Source organism: Eutrema salsugineum, unplaced genomic scaffold, assembly GCF_000478725.1.
Source record: "Eutrema salsugineum unplaced genomic scaffold, Eutsalg1_0 scaffold_7, whole genome shotgun sequence".
NCBI lineage: Eukaryota > Viridiplantae > Streptophyta > Magnoliopsida > Brassicales > Brassicaceae > Eutrema > Eutrema salsugineum.
The window spans coordinates 4,389,833-4,405,646 of NW_006256486.1; the positions used below are offsets into that span (position 1 = coordinate 4,389,833).

Sequence of the window (15,814 nt, forward strand, 5' to 3'; positions counted from 1 at the left end):
TATTCATGACTTACGAAGGATAGAAGAAAGAAAATTAATGGCATGAGAAAAAAGCATATTTATTTGTTTGCAAGTGGACAAAGCCTTGTCAGGAGAAATAATGGTAGGAATCTTCCGAGAAAATGAAATGTCTTCAATATAGGCGTATAGTGTAACAATAATACGCAAAGAGAGTCAGTGCGCTGTCTTTTAGAGGGGGATTATTGGGATTTTAGTTCATTTTAAAAATTATGAGATTTGTCAAATTTTTAAGAGTTTTGTTGGATTTATAAAATTTAGAGAGAGTTCTATGGATTTAAACAATTTATTAATAATTTTTTAATATAACAGATTTTGAGAATCCAATGGATATAGGTAGTATTTTAAGAATCATGATTTATGAATTAAATTATAAAGAATCATTATGCCAATAATACTAGATTATAACAGAATCATAGAATCATTAAAATGCAGACTTTTTGAATAACAATGGATTTTGATTAGATTATAAAAATCATCATATCAATAACAACTGATTTTTATAATTTCTAAATGAATAACAGAGTAATCCACAAACCAATAACTATAGAATCTTAAACTCTAAAAATCTTTATAAATCAACTCTCCAATAACACCTAGTTTTCTTATAGGATCATAAATGTTTGCAATCTAGGGTAATTTTTTTTTTTTTTGTAATCTAGGGCAAACAAAAGTTTGTAAAAAGGTATAACATATGAAAGTTTTCTATAGATTAATTCACATCAGTCATCATTCCATAATCTCTTTTGTCCATCTTATTCGAGTATACTAAAAATTAATCAAGAAAATCGTTTAAGATAATTAAGAGAATTTCGAAATTACACGCGTTTTCATAACTATCGAATTTACTTAATCTGGGTTTTGTCGATAATCGGTATCTTCTCGTCTGTTCTGCACACTAAATACGATTCTGATCCAAAAAGGTTAATTCTTTAATTCTTTCTTTATTTATAATCGCCGTTGTTTTGCAGACATAAGCAGAAAAAGCACGAAAACAAAACACACAGTAAGGAGTAAAGAGTCTGAGAAATTGGTCGGGTGGAGAGGGAAAGAGGTTTTTAATTGTCTCCTGTCTCCTGAATCGCGGCCACTTCGCCGCCAAAAGATCTCAGGGATTCTGATTGGACCGCCATTGATGAACTCAAAACCCAGTCACAGACATAACGTGAATGTTCTGTCTATTTCAATCTCCCTTTATATTTATCTTTGGCACACGGAGAAACTTGAAAAAAAATAACATTTTTTCTTTGTTTTTTGTTGGATTTTGAAGAAATCAAATCAAACCCGACCCCAATTCCTCGTCGGCCAACACAATTTGACTTCTTGGTTGCGTCATTGCTTCTGAAGGAGACAAAGGTACACACTTTTACTTACCAAGAGATTTGATTATTCTATTCACTTCCTGGGTTTCAGGAACCGTCTTTTTGTTTAATCGATTAGTTTAACAAAATTTGTGGGTTTTTCATTTTTGTTGAAGACCTCGTACTTGTGTAAGTTCAGAGAATTGAGTCGGGTTTGTATTTTTCTCTAATGGAAGAACCAATCTGTTTCACACTTTGGTTAGGTTTGAAGACTGAGAGATTCACGGTCCGTGAACCGCGTGGAGGCTACACGAAGAAGGTTATATAAGAAAAGGAACGAGCTTTACAGTTTTTTGTGAAGTTGTGACTGGAATGAAGAGTGATTCAAGAAGTGAAGTTGATGATGTGTTCTTTGATTCATCTGATGTTTTCTCCATTGATGGACAAATAGAGGAAGCAGAGTTTCAAGTTTGGTCAGGTGAGCCAGTGAGTGTTGAGGAACGTCGTCAACAGTTTCTCAAGAAAATGGGTCTTTACGAGGAGAAATCGATGTGTTTGGAGAGGATAAGTGATCTCAGCGATGAGGTTACTACTAGCTCTTCTTCGGAGTCATCATCTTTTGGTGAAAGTAGTGAATTGCAATGTTGTGTTAGAGAGGAGAACTATGGATCAACCAATTCAATCTCTGATGAGGAGGAACTTGAAGAAGAGAATGACTCAGAACAAAGCTCAAGCATCGCTTCTTCAAGCCCATCGCGGAGTTTCAGAAAGATGAGTGCTAAGAAATGGTTATTCGATTGCTTCCTAGGAGAAAAGGATAAAGATTTCGAATACAAGCCAAAGGAAGAAGCGATGATGAGTAGAGTCAAAGTGAAGACTAACAACAAGAGTCATGTAGAGTTATCTGCTGCTTACAAGGTACAAGAGATTAATGGACATAAAGGGAAAATTTGGGCGTTGAAGTTTAGTCCAGATGGTAAGTTTTTAGCAACCGGAGGCGAAGATGGAGTTGTGAAGATATGGCGAATCACGCTTTCGGATTCTCTGTTGACCTCTTTTCTTAAGCAAGAAGAGCCAATGAGCCAAGAAGAAGCATTGGTTCTGTTCCCTCAGAAAGCTTTTCATATAGAAGAAACACCGTTTCAAGAACTTTGTGGTCACACCGGAGATGTCTTGGACTTAGCATGGTCAGACTCAAATGTGAGTTAACAAAATCTCTTTCTTGTCTTTGATGTTTTCTTGATCCATTATACTTATGAATCTGTCTTTGGTTTTTACAGTTGCTTCTTTCGGCTTCTAAGGACAAGACAGTCCGGTTATGGAGGATTGGTAGTGATCAATGTCTTCATATCTTTCATCACAACAACTACGGTAAACTTAGTTTTGATCTATAAAATATTGGAAGCAACAGATTTGTTCTGAAGTAAAAGTGACTCATTGTTCTTTCTTTTGTTTGTTGGAAAATACAGTGACTTGTGTTCAATTCAATCCTGTGAATAAGAACAACTTCGTAAGTGGATCTATTGATGGAAAAGCTCGAATCTGGGGTTTATCAGAAGAGAGAGTCGTCGCTTGGACCGATGTTCGTGATTCCATTTCTGCTATCTGTTACCAACCAAACGGAAATGTAAGTTTTTTTCACTCAGTGTCTCTCTCAAGTGTAGCTTTGCTCTGTTTTCTTTGAGTTTCTAAAAATCGAGACTTTGCTCTGTTTCTTTGAGTTTCTAAAAAGCGAGACTTTGCTCTGTTTTTTTCTTACAGGGGTTCGTCGTTGGTTGCATCACCGGAAATTGCAGGTTTTATCAAATCTCAGGTACTTCAAAAACGGAAATGTAAATTTGTATTTGATTTCTCAATCGCTTGTGTAATTAGGTTTTAAAGTTTGGGAAATTTTATAGGAAACGATGTAGTAATGGAGGATCAGATGATTATCCGAGGACGAAACCGAATCACCGCCGTTGAGTTTTGTCCCGGAAGCTCCGACAAACTCATGGTATCTTCCGACGATTTGAAATTCCGGATCTTTGATAAATCCCAAGTTCTTCACAAATTCAGAGGTAAAAATCGAATCTTTTGAATCTTCACAGTTCTTGTGTTTCGAATTCGATCTCTTGAAATTGTGTTCTGATCTTTGAAATTTCTCTCCAGCTTCACCGAAATTCGGCAAACAATCGTCGGCGTCGTTTATTTCTTCCGCCGGGAAACATATATTATCAGTCCGACGAGGTCTCGGTGTCTATCTCTGGAACAACGATGGTTTTCCGGCGAAGAAACGCGCGAAATCGTCGCGTTCCTTTGAGTATTTTCACTCGCCGGGGGTTTCCGCAGCGGCGGCTTGGTCTCTGCCGGGAATAGAAGTATTGAGAGTGGCCGGAGAAGACGAAGAATCACGGCGAGTTTTGAGACAACTACAGAGCTTCGGGAGATTGTCTCGCTCCTCTCGTGTTACTGCCACGTGGCCGGAGGAGAAGCTTACCTCCAATGGTGGTAATTACGATAATACCCTATCCACCGGCGGCGCGTGGAGACTGGTGATCGTGACGGCAAGCTTGGACGGGATAATTAGAACATTCCATAATTATGGATTGCCACGTAGATTATAGAGAGCTATTTTGTTTCTTAGAAAATTTAGGAATTAGAAAATTTTGCTTGTTGCGTAATTTTCTGAAACGTACAAAATATTGTGTGTAAAGTTTAATATCCAAAATTTGTCAATTTGATGTAAGTGGATTTTATGATAGGAGTATAGAGTATTGTTGGGAAAAACAGGTTTCTTTTCTAAACAAAAAAAATTTGCTCTTTTTGTTTGAACAACAACAAAATAGATTTTGTTCAGTTTTCAATCTCAGAAGTCAGAAGATTCTTAATCTGGTTTTTAAAATCTTAATTACACTGACATTTTCAATTAGAAAGGGGTTAATTTTAACTGAAAAAAAAGAGTTAATTTTAACCGAAAGTAAAAAAAAAAGAAAAGAAAGGGTAAATTTGAATTTTTGATGTAAAGCTAATGACTTTATTTTTTTAATAAAGGTAATGACTCTAAATCATAAATCTCTCTCCTTTTTATTGCTTAAGAAAAAAAAAAAAATGTTCATATTTCCTAATCATGTGAGGTGACTTTGAAGAAAATCACCGACTCAAAACCATACCCTATAAATAGAGATGCATACTTTGTAGTTTTTTTTTTTTTAAAAGCATACTTTGTAGTTTGTATAATTCATTACCCTAATTGCTTACCTTTTTTTTTTTTTCATCAATCTCCCAGCAAAGGAGCGATGTCGAATTCAAAGAAGATTGTGTTGAAGAGCTCAGATGGCGAGACCTTTGAGGTTGAAGAAGCGGTGGCTCTCCAGTCGCAGACCGTAGCTCACATGGTTGAAGATGACTGTGTCGGTGACGGAATCCCTCTTCCCAACGTCACCAGCCATATCCTCACCAAAGTGATCGAGTATTGCAAGAAACACGTCGTCGTCGATGGTGACGGTGTCTCTTCTGAGGAGCTCAAGAGTTGGGGATGCTGAGTTTATGAATTGTATAGATCAACCCACGCTCTTTAATCTTATGTTGGCTGCTAATTTTCTAAACATCAAAAGCCTTCTTGATCTCACTTGCCAAGAAGTTGCTGATTTGATCACTGGTAAAACTCCACAAGAAACTCGCACTATGCTCAACGATTCCACACCCGAGGAAGAAGCACAGGTTCGCCAAGGAAACCAATGGGCATTTGGCTGATAGAACGTAGACCACTTTGATAACTTAGCTTCTTTCTTATATATTGACCTAATTTTAGTTTTTTTTTTTAATTTCACGATGTGGTTCGCCTTATTTAATTGAATTTACAAAGGTTAATCAACAATCCTTCATTGATATTTTTCTTCTGCGTTTGATTTTTATAAAGTTAAGATTTTCACATATAGATTTTCTTCATCTATAAACTAGATGAGCATAGATTATATAAATCCTAATTAGTTAAATATATATATATATATATATATATATATATATATATATATGGTGGTTTGTCTTCGGAAGAAGAGCTCAAGAATTGGGATACTGAGTTTATGAAAAATATGGATCAATTCACGCTCTTTAATCTTGTTTTGGCTGCTAATTTTCTAAACATCAATAGCCTTCTTGATCTTACTTGCCAAACTGTTGCTGATTGGAAGTAAACATTTTGCTCTAGAATCGGGAGTTTATACAGGTTTTGAGATGGGTGATTCATCTCTTAAAACCAAAGGAGGAAGGCAAATAAAGCCTTCACAAAATGTCCAAGAGATGCAATGGACCATGGTAAATGGACGAGGTAAAAGAAGACGTGGTGGTCGTGGTGGCCGTGGTCCACTTTGTTAGGAGTCTGTAATCATGGACTAACCCTCATTTCATCCACTGATTCACCTCTAAAGTTTCATTATATGGAACTTCTCTTTCATTATCTCTTAGGTCTACTTCCAAAACTAGATTAAGCTCTTGCTTAAATCTCCTTCACTATGTTTTTACTTCTAAAACTGTATGACTTAATTGTCATAGCTTGTATTGTTTTGTTTGTATTTTAATTGAATACCCTTTATATATATATATAAAAAAAACAGTTGCTGATTGATATGATCCAAGATAATTTAAGTGTTTGATGAAATTGAAAGGTTTCTAAATCCTTATAAAGCACCATAGCATGCCAGTCTCTGATTAATAAGAACAGAAGCGGAAGCGTATCTTTTGGATCCATGATTTATGCTCTGAATTTGGCTATGGTTCTTCCACAATAAACCCTGAATGGTTGTAGATCTCTGTTGATGGGATGCAGAGAGTTTTTTGTATTTCTCGTTAGGGTTGATGCGGGGACCATAACCTCTCTATTTATATAGAGAATAATTTCTAATTCGGCCCGTCATCAAATTAGAAATTACTGAATGTATCCTCACGTAAATTTTTCATAACACTTATGCCCCATTAGTCTTTTCTTTAATACCAAAGTGACCACATAAGTTTTGACTACTTTAAATAATGACCCTAACACATTGATTATACATGTGTGACCCCAAATAATTCTTACAATCTCCCACTGGGTCACATGTGTATCTGAAAATGTGATAGACTTTATGAACTCAAAATTGTCATTATACATCAGGGCATAAACAATCACGTCCATTAACTATAGCAACATAGGATCATGACGGCTTTCGTTATAGCAATCATAACTAAACCTTTCATGGCCACTGAAATCAATATAGTCAAATGACAGATCAATTATGAAAAGTGAAGCATGAAAATCACATGAAAAGTGATCAATACATGTCGATTTTCAACTGGTCCTACTCTATTGAGATCCTTTAACTGTATTGCATAAAGTGTAAACTGTAAAACTTTATTTCTGATCAGAATAAAATGTGCTGAAACACAACCAAAACATAGAACCCAAAAACAAATGACAAACTCCCACTAAACCAAATGACCATCAAACACTGAAACACTCATTCGAGCAATATGCTCATGAAAGACCTTCGGTGTAATACCTTTTGTAAGAGGATCAGCTATCATGGAGTTTGTCCCTAAGTGTTCTATGGAAATCTCTCCACTTTGTACTCTCTCCTGAACAACCAGGAACTTAATTTCAATAAACTTGGACTTTGTCGCACTCCTATTTTTGTTGGAGTACAAAACAGCTGATTTATTGTCACAATATATCTTTAGTGGTCTTTCAATTCCTTCAAGAATTCACAGCCTTGTGACAAAATTCTTTAGCCAAAGTCCCTGATTGGATGCCTCAAAAACTGCTACAAATTCTGCCGCCATTGTGGAGGAAGCTACAAGTGATTGTTTTGCACTTCGCCATGCCATAGCTCCACCAGCCAACAGAAACACATAGCCCGAAGTGGACTTTTTACTATCTTGACATCCAGCAAAATCAGAATCAGAATACCCAATGATCTCCAAATGATCTGATCTCTGATATTTGAGCATAAAGTCCTTTGTTCTTTGCAGGTACCTCATGACCCTTTTGGCTGCTTTCCAATGGTCCAAACCTGGATTACTTAAGTATCTGCCCAAAACTCCAACAATGTACGCTAAATCCAGACGCGTACAAACTTGAGCATACATCAGACTTCCTACAGCAGATGCATAAGGAATCTTTTGCATTTCCTGAATTTCCAAATTTCCTTTAGGGCACTGACTGAAAGAGAATTTATCTCCTTTAGCGACTGGGGTATCACTTGGTTTGCAATCATGCATGCCAAATCTCTTGAGTACTTTATCGATATAGCTCTTTTGTGATAATCCAAGAATACCTCGAGATCTATCTCGATGAATCTGGATACCTAATACAAAAGATGCTTCACCAAGATCTTTCATCGCAAAATATTCCTTAAGAAATCTCTTGGTCTCATGCAACATGCCTATATCGTTGGTAGCCAGAAGTATGTCATCAACATACAATACCAAGAAAATACACTTACTCCCACTGAACTTCTGATACACACAATCTTTAACTAAATTCACCTCAAAACCAAAGGAGGTGATTACCTCATGAAATTTGTGGTACCATTGACGAGAAGCCTGTTTTAGACCATAGATGGATTTCTTTAGTTTGCAGACCATTTTCTTTGAATCACCTATTACAAAGTTTTCTGGTTGCTCCATATAAATCGTCTCATCAATGTTTCTATTGAGAAACGCTGTCTTGACATCCATCTGATGAAGCTCTAAATCATAATGTGCAACAAGAGCCATGATTGTCCTAAAAGAATCCTTTGAAGAAACTGGAGAAAAAGTTTCTTTGTAGTCAATCCCTTCTTTCTGAGTATATCCTTTAGCCACTAGACGAGCCTTATACCTCTCGACATTACCACTTGAGTCCAATTTGGTTTTAAATATCCATTTGCAACCAATTGGTTTCTTTCCTTCTGGTAACTCGACGAGGTCCCAAACTTTATTGTCTAGCATTGACGGATACTCTTCTTCAGAAGCTTTAACCCACTTATCTGATTTGGAACTACCCATTGCCTCACGGAAGTTGATAGGATCATCTTCCAACTGGGTTTGAATTTCCTCTTGTTCCATGAAAAACATTATGTAATCATCCGGAATAGCGCTTCTTCTTTCTCTAGTGGATCGCCGCAAAGGCACTTGTTCTTGTTGCACCACTTCTTGAGGATCTTGAATTTGACCTTCATGTTCGATAACATCGTCATCTTCATTTGGAGGAAGTACTTCTGTATCAACTTGAGGTTCCAAATTTGCATTGTCAAAAACAACTATATGAATCGGATTAGAAACTGGAACCGATTCTTCCTCAAAGATGATGTCCTTAACTTTATTTCTCCCCCCAAAATCAATATCCTCAAAGAACGTGGCTGTTCCCATCTCAAAAATAATTTTCTGTGTGGGATCATAAAACTTATAGCCCCTAGATCGCTCCGAATAACCAACAAAGTAACTGCTCACAGTTCTGGAGTCCAATTTCTTTTCATATGGCCTGTAAGGCCTTGCCTCAGCTGGACATCCCCAAATGTTCAAATGCTTCAGACCAGGTTTTCTACCAGTCCAAAGCTCATAAGGTGTCTTTTCAGTTGCTTTAGTTGGTACTCTATTAAGAATGTAAGCTGCAGTCTTTAGTGCCTCTCCCCAGAGTGATTCAGGCAAGGTGAAATGACAAATCATACTCCTTACCATGAACTTAAGAGTGCGATTGCGTCTCTCAGATACACCATTCATACTGGGAGACCCAGGCATAGTGTACTGAGGAACAATTCCACACTCCTCTAGGTATCTAGCAAATGGTCCTGGACGTTGTTCACCTGAACCGTCATACCGACCGTAATATTCACCACCACGATCAGATCTGACAGACTTTATCCTTCACTCAAGTTGGTTCTCAACTTCAGCCTTAAACTTCTTGAACACGTCTATAGACTCTGACTTTTCATGAATAAGAAATAAGTATGCATATCGAGAATAATCATCAATGAATGATATAAAGTATTGTTGACCGTTACAAGAAGCCGTAGGGAATGGTCCACAAATGTCTGTATGTATCAACTCAAGGACTTCTGTAGCTCTAAATGCACCTAATTTCTTCTGTTTAGTCTGTTTTCCTTTAATGCAATCCACACAGACGTCACAATTTGTGAAGTCAATAAAACTCAATATATCATCTGACACAAGTCGCTCAATTCTATTTCTAGAAATGTGACCTAAGCGTTTGTGCCACAGAGTTCCTGAACTTGCATTTTCAAACTTTCGTTTATTACCCCTTGATTCAACACTTAAACTTTCATCATGAGAAGTTAAAGCGTCAAGCATATAAAGACCGTGATTTTCATAAGTGTACCAGTTCCAATTAAAATTGAATTTAAAGACAAAGTAGCTTTTCCATGCTCAGTTAGACAAGAATAACCAGATATGTCTAAATAAGAACCGGAAACCAAAGTCCGTCTAAAAGACGGTACAACAAAAGTGTCTTTCAAATCCAAAAATTGACCAGTACTGAAAAAAAATCTAAAATGCCCAATTGCCTCCACATCCACTGCAAAACCATCAGCCACATGAATGCGTCTTTCAGCTTCAGTTGGTTTTCGGTAGCTCAGACAACCCTATAGTGAAACACTGATGTTAGTAGTTGCACCTGAGTCTAACCACCAAGTGTTTCTGGGTACTTCAATTAAGTTTACTTCAGAACAGACCATAGCAAGGAACATACCTTTCTTACCACGCCAAGCATGATACTTTTGGCAGTCCTTCTTCATGTGTCCAGTTTTCTTACAAAAGAAGCAGGTATCTTCATCCTTAGTCTACTTCTTTTGAGATGGACCCTTAGCAACATCATTCTTAACAACCTCAATTTTCCTTCTTTTGCCCTGATCCTTAGAGGTGTTAACCATATGAGCACTCTCAAACCTTTCTTGTTTCATCCTATCCTCCTCATTCACACAATATGAAATAAGCTCATTAAGAGCCCATTTCTCCTTACGTGTGTTGTAACTGGATTTAAACTGATTGAATTGAGGAGGAAGGGAGTTCAAGACAAAATGTATGAGCACTTCTTCCGGAAGCTCAATCTTGAGAGTCTTGAGTTTTGAAAAAATGTTGGACATTTCCAAAATGTACTTCCTTATGTTTCCTTTGCTGTGATACCTCATGGTACTAAAGCGATACAGTAGCGAACTTGTTTCTGCCTTATTGCTACTCGCAAAACGCAAGTCCATCTCAGCAAGGAACTGTTTGAGATCAGAGATCTCCTCATTACCTCTAAAAATTTCTGGAATGGTGTCCAAAATGATCATTAAACCAATGCGATTAGAACATTCCCACTTCTCATGAACCGCTTTATACTCAGCAGTGCTGGTATCTGTAGAACAATCTTAACTTTACTTTTGCATTCCTTGTAATTAGAAACGGTAAGTGTTGGAATTGAACTTAAGTTTGCAGATACTATAGTAAAATTCGCTGCAAAATTGAACAATCTTTATTAGTAATTTACTACTAAACCGAATTAAATCAATAAATAAAAATAAACAATTGTACAACCCATCTCAAGATATCAAGTGCAACATTAATATCAAGTCTTTGGACAGTAATATTAACTGCTAGTGATACTCTTGTTGTAACAACCAAACACTGACAATAATGCATGATAAACAATAAACCTATCTTTGGATCGATTTATCATTCACATGTTTATTCCTAATAATTATCACGTGTTTATTATCACAGGTATGTATGTTATTCGGCCAAATACAAAACCTACCTTTGGGTCGATTTAATATTCGCATGAATATATATACACATATAACATTTAATATTATCCATGAAAAAATATCCACAATAGAGGTTACTTTGGCAACATATTGCATCAATTAATCCACTTCAAATATTAAACTTGCACAATCAAAATTATTTATTGATGAAAAAAAAACTTAATTATATTCTTGCGCAGACATATAACATAAAGTCTAGGACTCTATATGCAATAATGTTACAGTGGCAAAATGGTTGAAGACAAACAGGAAGTGGACGCCCATATTAGCGCAACTTGGGTTCGAATCCCTAGTGATGCGTTTTCATTTTAATTAAAACGAATTGGACTTTAGTTGAATATAACCAAATTCGAGTTTTAATGAAACTTAGGCTTAAATGCAACTTAAATCAAAATTGGGCTCAGGCCCAGTCCGATTTAACTAAAAGAAATTTAAATCAAAATTGGGTTCAAGCCCAGTCCGATTTAACTAAAAGAAGTGCACAGTTTCATTAATAAACTTTCAAAGAATTACGAAAATGTCATTGTCTTCAACCTTAGAGTAAACCCTAAAAATACAGCCGCCAAAGCTAAAACCAGATCTGAAATTTTTGAAAAAATTTCCAGAGTTTCAAAAAAAATTTATGAGCATGAAACTTTAAAATTTTTAAAGACTAAATCTGATAATTGCTCCCAAAAATTCCGAAAAATATATTAAAATTTTCAGAAAAACAAAACCACATGAGCAATAATCTAGATCTTTTGTTTTTAAAAATAAATCATAGATCTCAGAATTCTAATCTAGGCATAAACTTTAGAGAAAAATCAGATTCAACAATCTAAAAATTTTTCACAAAAATAAATCCGAATTTATTTCTTAAAATAACCTGATTATCAAACAGAAACTGAACATGATGGTTCTGATAACAATTGAAAGGTTTCTAAATCCTTATAAAGCACCATAGCATGTCAGTCTCTGATTAATAAGAACAGAAACGGAAGCGTACCTTTTGGATCCATGATATATGCTCTGAATTTGTCTATGGTTCTTCCACAACAAACCCTGAATGGCTGTAGATCTCTGTTGATGGGATGCAGAGAGTTTTCTGTACTTCTCGTTAGGGTTGCTGCGGGGACCATAACCTCTCTATTTATATAGAGTATAATTTCTAATCCGGCCCGTCATCAAATTAGAAATTACTGAATGTATCTTCACATTAATTTTTCATAACACTTATGCCCCATTAGTCTTTTCTTTAATACCAAAGTGACCACATAAGTTTTGACTACTTTAAATAATGACCATAACACATTGATTATACATGTGACCCCAAATAATTCTTACAGAAATTCGCACTATGTTTAACATCGAGAACGATTTCACACCCGAGGAAGAAGCACCGATTCGCCAAGAAAGCCAATGGGTTTTTGAATGATCATGTTGATCAATTTGGTGGCATCATTGCTATAGATAATAAAAACTTATTTTTTTTTATCAATTCTGGATAGGAAAAACTAGGGAGAATTGTTTTTATGATGCCAATTCAATTAACATTTGTTTTTCTAATACTTACTATTTTTTAGTCATTTTTTGACATAGTTATCTTTTTAAATCAGTTATGGCAGTTGTAAATAATAATTAAATTCAAAACTATTTTTAAATTTTTTTGAAAATATCTAAAAAGAAAATAAGAATATTTTTAAATATCATATCAAGAAAAAAATATTAAAAAATAATTTTAAATTAGTTCTACGTATGGTAGAATGCGTGTTCTACGTTTTACGTCTATGTTGAATCCGATTTCTATAGTTCTTTATATATTCTACCAATCTGTAGAATTTGTTTTCTATAGTTCTTTATATATTCTACCGGTTGGTGGAAAACTTATTCTATATGTTACCTATATTCTACATTATGGTAGATTACAAGTTCTTCTGGATAAACTATATTCTACATATTGGTAGAATACAAGATTCTACATTTTCGTAGAATATTAGTTCTACTTATTAAACCAGGTTCTACGTTATTGCAGAACAGTTCTTCTACATATGGTCTTCATTCTACATTAACGTAGAATACAACTTCTACCAAAATCTGAAAAAATCTAAGAAAATTAGTTATTACCCAGAGCTGAATATTTTTGAAAATCTTTTAAACTTTTTTTCCATGTTTATTATCTTTTTTTGAACATTTTTTGTTTTGTTTTTGCTGTCATCGTTTAATTCTTCTTCTTTCTGCAACTCTACACCAGTTAGCCGAAATGGTCTAGTAACAGCAATCTAAAAGCAATAAACGCATTGAATTAATTGAGTCTAGAAAAACGTTGTTGTTGCTATAAAAACTGTCTTTTTGAGCAATGAAATTTTCATTCCATCAATTTCAACTCCATGTGTTCTGCGATATATTAAAAAATAAATAAAAAAGAAGAGGGGAAAATTAGAGAAGACAATAAAAATCTGAATCAATCAAACTGGTTCATTAAGGACATAAAGAGTCAAAACGATCTGAACCAGTAAAAAAAAAAAGAATGAATGAATGAAACAAGGACTACATGAAATCTCTTGAAAACATCTGGTTGCAGCGTAGGCCGACTCTTTTAACCAGTGATACTGATTCACCTATGAGGATAAAGGCATGAAGAAGTCCTCGAGCTATTTTGATTTGGTTAGGTGTCCCAGTTACTTTAATCTGCGACGAGTGTTTAGTCGGGAAAGAGGATAGTTTTCCATTTTTTTTGGTAGAAATTGTTTTCTAATTATTATTTTGTTTGGTTAATATTAATATATTCTAATGTAATAACGTTTAATAAAAATTAATAAATATAAAATCAGAGGGTAAAATAGAGTTAATATTAATTTAAATATTAAGGGGATAATTTTTTTTTAGAAAATATTAAGAGGACAAATAGGATTTGAATGCATTATAAAAGCAATTCTCCCAAAAATCTATAGGGTCTATAAGACGATGTCTTGCCTTTTTTTTGTGCGCCAAATACTCAGTAAATTAAGCTCCGAATGGTGACAGCGTTTTTTGTTGTGCGGAAAAAGCGGTTTTAGAGTGTGGTACAGTTCAACTGCGGTACGTGCGGGAAAATACATTTGCGGGACAAATGCAGTTTTTATATAATTAGCGGTACACAATAATGTTTGATTGGTGAAAAAACAGCTTGCGGTCCACAAAAAATTGTTTGAATGGTGAATAAGACTAAAGCGGTACGGATTACAAATTATAGATAAATATATTATAAAAATATATAATAATTAATATAATTAAAATTAAATTATTAATTTTGGTTAATAAAAAACAATTTCATACATTTATAAACTTAAAATATTCATATTTTTATTTAAAGTAAAAATTTAGTTTTGACGATACAAATAGTGCTAAACGAGATAAAACCATAATTCATAATAAAAAAAGTACAATACAATAAAAACATTCATCGACAAAAATAAAAGTAGAAAAAAAAACAATCATCAAATATTCTGATTCCACAACATATCTACAATTCTATCTCTTATTTGGTCCATATAATGCCCATCAGTTGCCTCTGCTCCTTCAATGTCATCGAAATCATAATCAGAATCTATATTATTTCTTTCCGTCTCTGTCATTGCACTTGCAAAATCTGGATCTGCGAAATCTGAAATTTTGATAAAATTATTTAATCTCATTGTAGCCATTATTACTTTCTTTTGGATTTTAACACTATATCTTGGAAATTCCTTAACAATTCTCCATTTTTTCTTCCAACATCCAAAAGTTCTCTCGATAACAGAACGCATAGACGCATGATTTCGATTGAAGAGTTCTTGTTTATTCCTAGGAGCAGGACCAAAATTGAACTGAGCCATATGATATCTCACAACTCTGTTTCGTGATGATCTATAGGGTGCCAAAAATCCTTGTTTGTTTGGATAACTAGAATCAACGAGATAATACTTCTCTGGTGGCGGCAAAGGGAACTCAGAGTCACTTTGTTGTGCCATTGTCAAAACGGTTGTATCATGGCATGAACCTGGTACTCAATTCCAAATATATGTGAATAACATATTCAAATCACAAATTGCCATGATGTTTAAGGATGGATTATTATGTCGATCCCAATACATTCCTTGTAATTCTTGTTTCATGTTTACGCATACATGAGTCCCATCCATAGCTCCAACAAATCCACTGAAATATGGCCAATATCTTCGATCTTGTATAAGTCTTTCAGGAACTCTGTCTAGGTCTTCTCTTGTTGGAGTTCTAATATAATCACATGCCAGTAATTCAGTAGCCCTAAGAACTTCAATGAATTTTCTCTGCACGGTTTCTTGATTTTGGACAAATCTCAAACCAACATCTCTCTGAACTTCATTGTGCCCACATATCCGTAAAAATATAGCCACACTTTCTTCAATGCTCATATTTAATGTTGGTTGAAGCCCGTAATTTGTTTGTAAAGTATCACATAACAATATAAAACATGGCATTGATATTCGTAGTAACTGTAAACAAGCCCTAGCATCTTGTTGTAGCCGAGGCCAAATATTTGTCCATCCCAAACCTCTGTTTGTTAGGTCTGGTGCTCTTTCAAAATAGCGATGATAGTAATTTAAACTTGGCTGAATTATTAACTCCATAAATTGTTCATTTTCCAAATTCCACAATTCAATTCTTTCTTCGTAACTTAGGTTGTGCATGCCTTGTGATTGTAACTGACATAAACGAAAAGCCTGAAATTTTAAACACGAAATAAAAAAATATCATTAGAAA

The 15,814-nt window shown here is 34.8% G+C and overlaps 2 protein-coding genes and 1 pseudogene across 3 annotated transcripts; 2 read left to right on the forward strand and 1 right to left on the reverse strand.

The window, feature by feature from the left end:
• Window positions 1–1,014: 1,014 nt before the first annotated feature.
• Window positions 1,015–4,043, forward strand: LOC18011466 (WD repeat-containing protein 44). Of its 2 annotated transcripts, XM_024150470.1 has the most exons (8): window positions 1,015–1,183; window positions 1,289–1,374; window positions 1,583–2,519; window positions 2,600–2,690; window positions 2,789–2,946; window positions 3,081–3,132; window positions 3,218–3,376; window positions 3,468–4,043. In XM_024150470.1, the coding sequence occupies exons 3-8, from the start codon at window positions 1,692–1,694 to the stop codon at window positions 3,920–3,922; spliced, it is 1,743 nt and encodes a 580-aa protein (XP_024006238.1). In that variant the 5' UTR covers window positions 1,015–1,183; window positions 1,289–1,374; window positions 1,583–1,691; the 3' UTR covers window positions 3,923–4,043. The 2 variants fall into 2 exon arrangements, with proteins under 2 accessions (XP_024006238.1, XP_006393338.1); XM_006393276.2 differs by lacking the exons at window positions 1,015–1,183; window positions 1,289–1,374 and having other exon boundaries at window positions 1,533–2,519.
• Window positions 4,044–4,594: 551 nt separating this feature from the next.
• LOC18011462 (SKP1-like protein 11) lies at window positions 4,595–12,488 on the forward strand. Its single transcript, XM_024150400.1, is given in 3 exon segments — window positions 4,595–4,831; window positions 4,833–4,977; window positions 12,400–12,488. Coding segments are annotated over 3 exon segments (471 nt in total).
• Window positions 12,489–14,529: 2,041 nt separating this feature from the next.
• Window positions 14,530–15,763, reverse strand: LOC112082939 (annotated as a pseudogene).
• Window positions 15,764–15,814: the final 51 nt, after the last annotated feature.